We start from the raw sequence: 10,886 nt of genomic DNA, 5'->3' as shown, positions 1-10,886 counted from the left end.
TAAGATTTATTTATTATTATATCTAAGTACACTGTAGCTGTCTTCAGATGCACCAGAAGAGGGCATCAGGTCTCATTACGGATGGTTGTGGGCCACCATGTGGTTGCTGGGATTTGAACTTCGGACCTTCGGAAGAGCAGTCGGTGCTCTTAACCACTGAGCCATCTCTCCAGCCCCCCCCTTTTTTTTTTTAAGATTTATTTATTATAATATCTAAGTACACTGTAGCTGTCTTCAGATGCACCAGAAGAGGGCGTCAGATCTCATTATGGTGAGCCACCATGTGGTTGCTGGGATTTGAACTCAGGACCTTCGGAAGAGCAGTCGGTGCTCTCAACCACTGAGCCATCTCTCCAGCCCACAAAGAAATCTTATATGGGAAAACAAAACAAACAAACAAAAAACAAAACATTTACATTAAAGAAACCTATGCTTGCTAAGACTTTCCTACACAGAAGTAGGGAACAAATGCATTTGGCTAGTGTTAGTATCCAGGAAAAGAGGTGGGTGGGGAGGGAGGAGGGGAACGGAGAGGGGCTAGGAGAGGGGGAGAGGGAGAGAAAGAACAGTGTGTCACGCCAGAGCTTCTGATCATGTGCAGCACCATGAATTTTGACACACTTGAAACCTGGTCATCCTGCCTCCATCCATGCCCACCCCCACCCCCATAGTGGGCATGGGCTCATTGGCTGGGAAGCTCTGGGGTTTGCCATATGAAGGGCCAACGCTGCAAGCCCAGCAGTGGGGGGGAGGGGGGACGAATGTCTGCAGTGACTCCTCCCCCATTATCTGGAGGTAATTACCCATTTATCACAGTCCCACAGCCTTCCCTGCAGCTCTTCCTTGCTACTCCCAGAGCTGTGGCCCTAGTGTGAGCACTGAGAGAGCCACCTGGAGTCTTATTCTATAGCCCAGATTAGCCTTGAACTCAGCAAAGTCCTTCCTCCTTAGCCACACAGGCTTTAGCTACCCCCCACAGCCAGATTGTTTGTAGTCTTTTGTATCTGGCTTCCTTTGTACAACATAGTTTCTTTGAAATTCACTAACAATATTACATTACAATGAGCCTCCTGTCATCTCTGTGTTGTTTGGGTTGTACTTGCTTTCTTTTAAACCCCAGGGTTTAGAAATGGGTCAGTGGGGTGGTTCCCTGAGTTAAGGTGATCCCAGCCATGCCTGACGGCTGGGATCCACACAAGGCAAGAGAACTGGCTTCCCGGAGTTGTCTTATAACCTCCACAACACACACACTGGTAGGTAGATAGATGGGTAGATAGGTAGATGGATAGATAAATAGATACATGTAATTTTTTTAAATGTAAAGCTTATATTTATGCTAGGTAGCACATGCCTTTCATCCCAGAGACAGAGCTCTGCTTCTGAGCCAGCATAGGTTAGGACGCTCCAGGTTACTTTGTCTCCAAAGAAAGGAAAGTTACAAGCACTTACCTTCCAGCATTGACGTCAGGAAAAGCGGTTTTCACACGGTTTTCACACTGTAACGTTCCGAAGGAAACAGAGGGGCAGGCTGGAACTATGTAATTACTGCAGTGTAAAGTTAGTTTCAAGTCCACATCCCCATTCTTAAAAAAGTCTTGAAATAAGCAGCTCTATTTCTCAGCTCTAATTAACTAGTGTCTGTGGTGCTCTGGTGGGACCCAGTCAAAGATAATGGACAGATAATACAAATAGAAACCAGCTCCAACTGTAAATTATACTTTACTGGGTTTCTATGAACTATTTTTATTTTTTAAAGGTTTATTTATTTATTTTATGTATGTGAGTACACTGTAGCTGTACAGATAGATGGTTGTGAGCCTTTATGTGGTTGTTGGGAATTGAATTTTTAGGACCTCTGCTTGCTCCGGTCGGCCCCACTTGCTCAGTCCCTGCTCGCTCCAGCCCAAAGATTTATTTATTATTATACATAAATACACTGTAGCTGTCATCAGATCTCATTACAGGTGGTTGTAAGCCACCATGTGGTTGCTGGGATTTGAACTCAGGACCTTTAGAAGAACAGTCAGTGCTCTTACACGCTGAACCATCTCACCAGCCCCAAACTATCTTTTTTTTTTTTTTAAGTGCATTCTGTGCTGCATTCTGCCCTAAATGGAAGTTTAAAAAAAAAAAAAAAAAGAAGCAAGCTAGGTGCCAGGTGGCACAAACCTTTAATCTCAGTACTTGGGAGGCAAAGGCAAGTAGACCTTTGAATTCCAGTCCACCCTGGTCCACAGAGTGAGTTCCAGGACAGCGAGGGCTACACAGAGAAACCCTGTCTCAAAAAAAAAAAAAATCTACTCCCTCCAAAATAAAGCAAAAATCAATTTGCTTTCAAATTTCAGCCTCTTAAAAAAATTAAAACTATGACACTAAAATTAGTTTTTTCTGTACCTTTAAACTTAAAATATCATCTGAAAACTGTCAGCCTTTATTATTCAGAAAACTATTAAACAGGAATTTTCTTAGTACAACAAATTATTTTTAATGGAGGTGGTGACAATAAAATAAAAATTATTGTGATGGTAAAGTAGATGATTAGATAAATAAATTCTTGTTTGATAAATTAGAAAATATGTTCCTTAATAAAATATAAACATAAGGTGGAGATGATACTTGGAGCACATTAAGCAATATTCATCACCCAGCCAGGGTGGACAGGCTGAGGATGATGTAAGTTAATTGGAATATTTGGGGAAGATGGGAGACGGCTTGTTTGGTTGGTTTGGTTGGTTTGGTTTGGTTTGGTTTGGTTTTTTCAAGTTGCAACAAAACGATTCTGTTTCCTATGACCGTCAGGGAAACTTGGATGCGACAAGTGCTACATAAAACCCACAGTGTTTACCTAACACAGGACCATGAGAAAAATGCCTTCTATTGCAAAATAAGAGGCAAAAGATTTTCCATTAAATCCTTTAGTTAAGGCCAGGTGGCTATTGTCAACTATTCAAGAAAAATGCAGAGGGGACTTCCCTTAAAACTTCCTTCCCAGCAGGAGTTCTGGGACAATGATTTCTGTTAGCCGCTTCCTGTCGCTGTTGTGGGGACTTGGGAATTGTTCAGTGTTTATAGCATGTGTGTTACATGTGTGCACTTGCCCAGGCATGTGTATGTGGAGACTAGAGGTCAACGTCCAGTTATCTTTCTCTGTCACTCTCCACCTTATTTTGGGGAGCAGAGCCTCTCCCTGAACCTGGAGATTGTCATTTTGTCTAGGCTGTCAAGGTCAGCCGAATTTATTTATCTAATCATCTGCCTGTCGCTGCCTCCTGAGGGCTCTGCTTTTATGTGGTGTTGGCCTTAGTTCCCTGCCTATGCTTGCACGGCAGGCAGGCGCTGTACCCTCTGAGTCATCTCCTACCCTGAGCTTAGAGTTTTTAAAACTCTGCTTTTAATATTATACCTGCAAGTTCAAGAATGGACATTTTTCATGTTCCTACTGGTTTGTATGAGACACAGCAGAAGCCAACCTTCTGTCTCAAGGTGAAGGTCATCCCAGACGATTCTTGAATAGACATTCCATCCTTGCTCACATTATCTAGCTTTGTTTCTGCTGTGGTCGTTCCATGTGTGTGTTTAATTTTAGTGCAGTGAACTGTAAACCTGTCTTTACCTATGGAGAAAAGGCAAATCTTAAAACAGAAGGGCTCAACCAAAGCACTGTTGGCTAAGTGAGTCTTCTCTATAGAGATTTTTATGTACGTGTCTGTGTCTGTGCGTGTGCACACATGCCCACTCATGTCTGTATATGTGCAAGTCCACATGGAATCCAAACGAGGGAACAGGATTCCCTGAAGCTCAAGCTACGGGCAATTGTGAGCTACCCAGTGTGGGTTCTGGGAACCGACTCCATCCTCTGGAAGCAGCAAGCACACTTAACTGCTAAGCCATCTCTCCAGCCCATCTTAATGTTTCAGAATAGCATTTCATGTGTCCTAGGCTGGCCTGCAACGTGGTGTATGGCTGAGGATGACTTCAAGCTCCATAGCCTCCCGTCTCGGCTTCATAAATCCTGGGATTACAGGTGTGAGCCGCTTTGCTCAGCTTCTGTCACTGATGCTGGGACACACATCATGTTACCTGGGGCAACACACATGAGGAACGGCTTCCAGTCGACAAGATTTTCTTCCAGCTTGCCACCACGACCCTTAGAAGCAGCTGTAAAGTACATATGACTCCTCTGAATGTATCCTTTCCCCACAGGGGACCAGTTACCTAAATCTTTGGAAGGCTTTTTTATCTACGAAGAAGAAGGATCTGGAGTCCCAGGTTCTAACAGGAGAGGAAACGACGCCATTGTGGTGGAGCAGTGGACAGTCATTGAGGTGAGCTGCAGATTCCAACAGTCTGCTTTCCTTTTGTGTGTGAGTTGATGGAAGCCCCTTGTCTTAGTCAGGGTTTCTATTCCTGCACAAACATCATGACCAAGAAGCAAGTTGGGGAGGAAAGGGTTTATTCAGCTTACACTTCCATACTGCTGTTCATCACCAAAGGAAGTCAGGACTGGAACTCAAGCAGGTCAGGAAGCAAGAGCTGATGCAGAAGCCATGGAGGGATGTTCCTTACTGGCTTGCTTCCCCTGGCTTGCTCAGCCTGCTCTCTTATAGAACCAAGATTACCAGCCCAGAGATGGTCCCACCCACAAGGGGCCTTTCCCCCTTGATCACTAATTGAGAAAATGCCTTACAGTTGTATCTCATGGAGGCATTTCCTCAGCTGAAGCTCCTTTCTCTGTGATAACTCAGCTGTGTCAAGTTGACACAAACGAGCCAGTGCAGCCCTCATGGCCAAGTCCACGCACATGCTCAGACACAGATGGCCCACTCTCCCAGAATCCTCAGCGGAGAACCGACAGACTAAGTAACTGTCTGCACCTAGACAAAAGCAGGTCCCCAGTCTGAGACTCGTCCAGCCTTTCACCTCTGAGCAACCAGGATGATGGGCTTGGTTTCAACCTTATGAATTGTTTTGTTTTGTTTTAAGTAAAAACATCAAAGGTTTTTCTCTTACATACCAGGCCAGATGTGTACACACAGCACTGTCATAATCAGGGGTGTCACTGTGGCTGGAGTTGTGCATTTACAAATTCAGATGTCATCAACTACTGCCCTTGAAGTAGACAAATCCCTTTGGATACCTCTGTTGAGTGTACAGGGTCCTTACAGAGAACATCTTTCAAGGAAACATTTTGACTTTCTGGCCTTACAAAGACCATAAAGGACAGAAGTCATTTTCAGAGAAATTGTAAAGCCCACCGAGAGAGCTGGGGAAGGTGGGTGGTGAGTAAAGCTTCGAAAGAAAACCTTGTACAGTGCAGCGGAGCAAGAAGAGCAGCCAAATGGCCAGCCTGGCAGCTTCCCTCCCGCCCCCAGCCTCCCATCCCAGGCCCAAGGCCACTGCTGAACCTACTTAGTAAGCCTCATGGATCTCACGCCCTAGGGAGCTTTTAAAATGCAGATCCCCAGCTCCGTGCACTGGAGAATCTGAGAACTGTGGCTTTCCCAGGACCAAAGAAAGGCCAATGGCCACTGTCCACTCACTTGGTTTTAAGAAGGCAACAGTTGCAGAAGGTGACATTCTGGGGGCCACATGGGCGCCATGACACTGTTCCACTGGACACAGGACCCCCCCCCCCACACACACACACACTACCACATTCATCAGCCCCTCATCCTCGCTACTGTGTGGCCAGCTGTCTTTGCTATTAGACTGTAAGCTCTTTTGCTTATTCACACAGGGCTGTGAAATTAAAACAGATTACGGCCCCCTGCTGCACACCCTGGCAGAGTTTGGATGGCTTCTGACAAGTGTGTTGCCTACCCCGATATTGAGACATGACAGGTAATGCCCGAGCATCCCCTCCTGCACAGCTCTTTCTACAACCTGCTCATTCGTGAGTAAATTAACCAAGGCTGACTTAAGCCTACGAGAAATGCTTCCAGTATGGTTTTATGGGATTTGGAGGTCAGCAGATCCAGAGGGTGGGTCCCTGTCATTGGTGTTGTCCCAAGTGCCTCCAATACACAGACATTTGAGAAATCTGCAGGGGCTTCTGAAAAACAAGAGTTCTCTGTCTGAGCCCTGGGTCTGTATACCCCAGTCGACACACCCCTCCTCAACAACCTGTGTGTCTGTGCCTTCAAATTGTTTTCTGGTTGTTCTGCTTGTGTTTGAGTCAAGGTCTCTCTCTCTCTCTCTCTGTAGCCCTGGCTATCCTGGAACTTACTTTGTAGAGCAGGCTGGCCTTGAACTCACAGCTATCCACCTGCCTCTGTGTCCTGAGTGCTGGGATTAAAAGTGTCTGCCACGACCATGTCCATTTTCTCCATCTCTTGGATGTTCTCCTAGGTGCATCTGGCCTGATACAGCTAGGCACAGACCTTCTGAAGTGTGGAAATCCTGAGCCTCTCCTTCCTCTTCCCCTAAGGAAAAGTATACTCATTCCTTGCCATTCATTTGGGGATCCCAGCTGGGCTCACTTCTAAGTATTTCCCACAGTGCTCTGAATGAATGGGCAGGACATCTGGCAGCCAGCCCACTTCTGCTGAGCTCCAGTGGTATTTCCTGTATCCGGTCAGGACCAGTTTAGGAATGACGTGACTAAGCCTAAGGCTGGAACTAAAATATATTGTGACGGATCCTATGGGCACTATGGAACCATGGAAGTGTTCCTCCTACTGTCTGAGGACTTATCTTTATATGCTATCAGAATGGCAAGGGGCTCATGGCTCACTAAATATGCATTGGGATGGCCCAGTGGCTATGAGTCCTGCTACTCTTCCAGAGGACCCAGGTTTGAATCCTAGCTTCCATATGGTAGCTCAGTTTCAGAGGATCTGACGCCCTCTTCTGGCTTCCACAGGTACTGCATGCATGCGGTATATTTACCTTGCAGACAAAACACCCGTACACAAAAAATAATTTTTAAATCTTTAACTTGCTAAGGGATTTTAAAGGTAAGTTTTAGGACAGTGTTAGAGAATAATACTGTGTATATCCCAAGTGGATAGGTGTCAAATGTGTCTAGCAACCCTTGGAGATATATATATATATATATATATATATATATATATATATATATTCAGTTCTGGAGACTATATGCTAGGGAAAGGGGGAGGGGGCTTCTTTGCTTCTATTCAGTTTCTTTCTTTTTTTTTTTTTTTTTTTTTTTTTTTTTTGGTTTTTCGAGACAGGGTTTTTCTGTATAGCCCTGGCTGTCCTGGAACTCACTTTGTAGACCAGGCTGGCCTCGAACTCAGAAATCCGCCTGCCTCTGCCTCCCGAGTGCTGGGATTAAAGGCGTGCGCCACCACGCCCGGCTTCAGTTTCTTATTATTTAATGATTTATAATAAACTGACACTCTCCAGAGATTTTTAGCAAAAGTCTATCGACCAGTGAAAAGCATCTGTGGCGTGCGTCTGCTGCTGAAGTCATTTACGAGAGAGAGAGAGAGAGAGAGAGAGAGAGAGAGAGAGAGAGAGTCGTGTTTACATTTCATGTGGTGCTAACACATAGCCAGGAGCTTGCATTCTGGCTGGGGCGGGCCAAGCTCATGAATTCAGTAATTTAATACAGTAATTAAGCAACGAGGAACTTTAGTCCATAGGTTCCAAGGAAGTATTAAAGAGAAAAGATATTATGACTATAAAAATAAAGCTTGATGCTCGAGTCCTGAGGAGATTAAAGAGCAGCTTCACTGTTCAGTAAATCCTTTCCCAGGAGTCGTAGGCTGCTGCCGCTGCTGTGCAGAAGAGAGTAGGAAACGTTCCTGCGCAGCAGCCGCCCTGTGCAGGAAGGCAGAGAGTAGCCTTATCCTGCACCTCTCAGACGTTGGGAGCTTTGGATAATTTGTTTATTTTGTTCCTTGGGTCCTTCTGAGTTGTCACTGTGACAGGACGCCCAGGAAAGTGACTTAAAGGACAGACTTGCTCTGGCTCCTCATCACTGCGCTGGCGTGAAGGCAGAACAGTGCTCACCAGGAAGCCACGCCCTGCTTCCTCCAGCTATGCCCCTCCTCCCTGAGAACCCATTCAGCCATGAACTTATAAGTTGAGGGAGTTAGAACCCATAAGATCCAGTCAGCCTCTGCTGGACCACCACCTGGAGAAGCTTCACATATGAGCCTTTTCGGGAGAGACTTCATATCCAAGACACAACAAATATAGAACGAAGATGAAGTGTAATGCCGTTCACTGGTCAGGAGGATTGTTGAGGAAAATCCTCACCTGAACACATGTGGCTAATAAATGAGGGGACTTTTTGATATACTAATATATGTATTATAATATAATTATATAATAAGAACTATTATTTGGGGAGCTAACCCTTTAGCAGAACCAAATTCCTAAGAGGATGAAATCAGTTGTCCAATCAGGATAGGATGGCCTGTCCCAAATCAAAAGGTTCCAGAAGACATAAGGTAGACAGTCCCCTGTGTGCAAGATCCGCACTGGGGATCTTGAGCGGTAAGGCAGCAGAAGGAAGTAATACCATAAAGATGCATGTTTACATCCAGAAACACATGGCACACTTTCTTAGAGGCCCTGTGCCTGAAAAATCCATCACGAAGAGCCACAGTCTGTTAACGGTCCCCTCCTTGGAGACAGTATTTCAACTGTCTCTGCCCTTCTGTTGTCTAAGCTGTACCTGAATGGCTCACAGGGGATAGTCCCCTCATGACACCACAGCGTAGGCACACACTCTCAGCGCTCTCTAGGTTGACATCCCATGATGTTCCGTTTCCTAGGCAGTGGTACACCCCCAAGATTTATAACAGAACTCTCAAGAAAGATCATGAGATCGTGCACATGGTACAGCACGAGGCTGTAAGGTGCCATGCCTACACCCTTTCAAGGTTGTTGCAGCCAGCCTGGGAACGAGGCAGATTCCTTTGTTATTGTTGGCATAACACTATCGTCCCAGGAGCCCAATCCTTTTTCTACTAGAGAAGTCAACGTGAGAGTTACCAGGAAGTTCTTCAAGAAAAATAAACAGTTAAGGACCACATCAGCTGAGCTTGCTAAGCTAATATTACAGCCTAAAGGGGGGAGGGACCTATAGAAACAGTTCAGTGGTTACAAGCACTTAATGCCCCTAGAGAGAACCTGGGTTCAGTTCCAAGTACCCACTGTAACTCCAGCTCTAAGGGATCTGATGCCCTCTCTGACCTGCACTGGGACCAGGTGTGCAGGTCGCACACACACATAAGTGCAGGCGGAGAACTCCCAGGAGCCTGTAATCTCAAGTGAAAGTCATCCTCACCTACATAGAGAGTTCAAGACCAGCCTGGGCTCCATGGAGCCCTGTCTGAAAACAAACAGAAACCAGCAGCCTGGCTCTGCTCCACCCTAACAGCTGTAGCCTCCCCACCGGACCAGTGACCACCTCATCCAGAGGCATTCACTTGGTTTACAGAACCAGGAGTAAATTCACTATTAATCTGTGCCCTTAAAACAATTGCTGTGGGTACTGGAGAGGACTCTGTGGTTAAGAGTACTGACCACTCTTCAAGAGGACCAGGGTTCAGCTCCCAGCACCCACATGGAGGCATATGACCGCCAAAACACCCATACACATAAAGTAGAATGAATAACAAAATCTCAGAAAAAATTGCTGTGAATACAACACATGGGAAGTGCATTAAACACAAGTACATAGACTGCACCTGTGCACTCACGCCGGCCAACAAGCAGGGTTGGCATCGTGGAGTGCCTCCTGTGTTGCTTCACTGATGACTTTTGTCTGTGTGTAGCAATGTGGGTGTGCATCTGCCTGCTGTAGTGTGCTCACCTTGTGATGGTGCTCCTGACCAGTCCCTCTTAGCTCAAGTAGAAACCCTGGTGTGCACCCACTGGGCTTTCTGTAAGTGCAAGTGCTGGGCTGGGCATTTGTTTCACTTGGCTACATAAATGTGAAGCCAACCCAAATAGGTGGCTTCTGGTTTCCTTTGCAGCCCAGAGGTGGTGGGGTAGGGTATTCCTTTTGCTCAAGCATGAAATACTGCTGTACTCCAAAATGGCGCCATTCTGGGAAGTATGTAGTGATCTGTGTGGTTTTCGGGTGAGTTTTGTTTGTTTTGGTTTGTTTGTGTTTTTAGATTGTTGCTGTTGTGTTTGTATGCACCCACCTGAATATGCATCTATGTCCATTTGCATGCAGGATCACCTGGAACTGAAGTTAGGCAGTTGTCACCCACCATCTGGGTGCTGGGAGTCAAACCCAAGTGCTCTGGATGAGCCACAAGTGCTCTTAACGACTGACCCATCTCTCCAGCCTCTTTTATTTATAGTTTTAATTGTGACTGAGGCTAAGAACATTTTGGATCACCTGGGTTCTATAGTCAAGTACCTGTTAGAATCTTTTGCTCACATTTAAGTTTATATTTATAAATTATTTAAACTTAGATGAGAGCCTTTTATCAGATATATATTCCAACTTTCAATATGTCTGTAACTTGTCTTTTTGTTTGTTTGGTTTTGGTTTTGGTTTTTGGTTTTTGGTTTTTGGTTTTTGATTTTTGGAGACAGGGTTTCTCTGTGTAGCCCTGGCTGTCCTGGAACTCACTTTGTAGACAAGGCTGGCCTCGAACTCAGAAATCCACCTGCCTGTGCCTCCCAAGTGCTGGGATTAAAGGCGTGCGCCACCACTGCCCGGCATAACTTGTCTTTTTACTCCCTGCTCTCTTTATGGTCTGTAGCTGTCTGTGTCTGTGTCTCTGTCTCTGTCTGTGTCTCTGTCTCTGTCTGTGTCTGTCTGGTTCTGTGTCTGTGTGTATGCCTGTGTGTGTGTATGTGTGTCTGTGTCTGTGTGTGTGTGTGTCTGTCTGTGTCTGAGTCTGTGTCTGAGTCTGTGTCTGTGTGTGTGTCTGTGTCTGTGTCTGTGTCTG

General features: G+C 45.7%; 1 protein-coding gene across 5 annotated transcripts in view; it reads left to right on the top strand.

Annotated features, from left to right (window-relative positions):
* The window catches only part of Rftn2 (raftlin family member 2), a 64,394-nt gene that overhangs the window by 34,564 nt on the left and 18,944 nt on the right, over positions 1-10,886 (top strand). For all 5 annotated transcript variants that reach the window (XM_029483135.1, XM_029483125.1, XM_029483134.1 and 2 more), the window contains 2 exons: positions 4,204-4,325; positions 5,738-5,841. In XM_029483135.1, coding sequence (XP_029338995.1) covers positions 4,204-4,325; positions 5,738-5,841 — 226 coding nt within the window. The remainder of the gene's footprint in view (positions 1-4,203; positions 4,326-5,737; positions 5,842-10,886) is intronic.

This window comes from Mus caroli, chromosome 1 (assembly GCF_900094665.2).
Source record: "Mus caroli chromosome 1, CAROLI_EIJ_v1.1, whole genome shotgun sequence".
Classification (NCBI taxonomy): Eukaryota; Metazoa; Chordata; class Mammalia; order Rodentia; family Muridae; genus Mus; species Mus caroli.
This window is presented reverse-complemented; position numbering and strand designations above follow the sequence as displayed.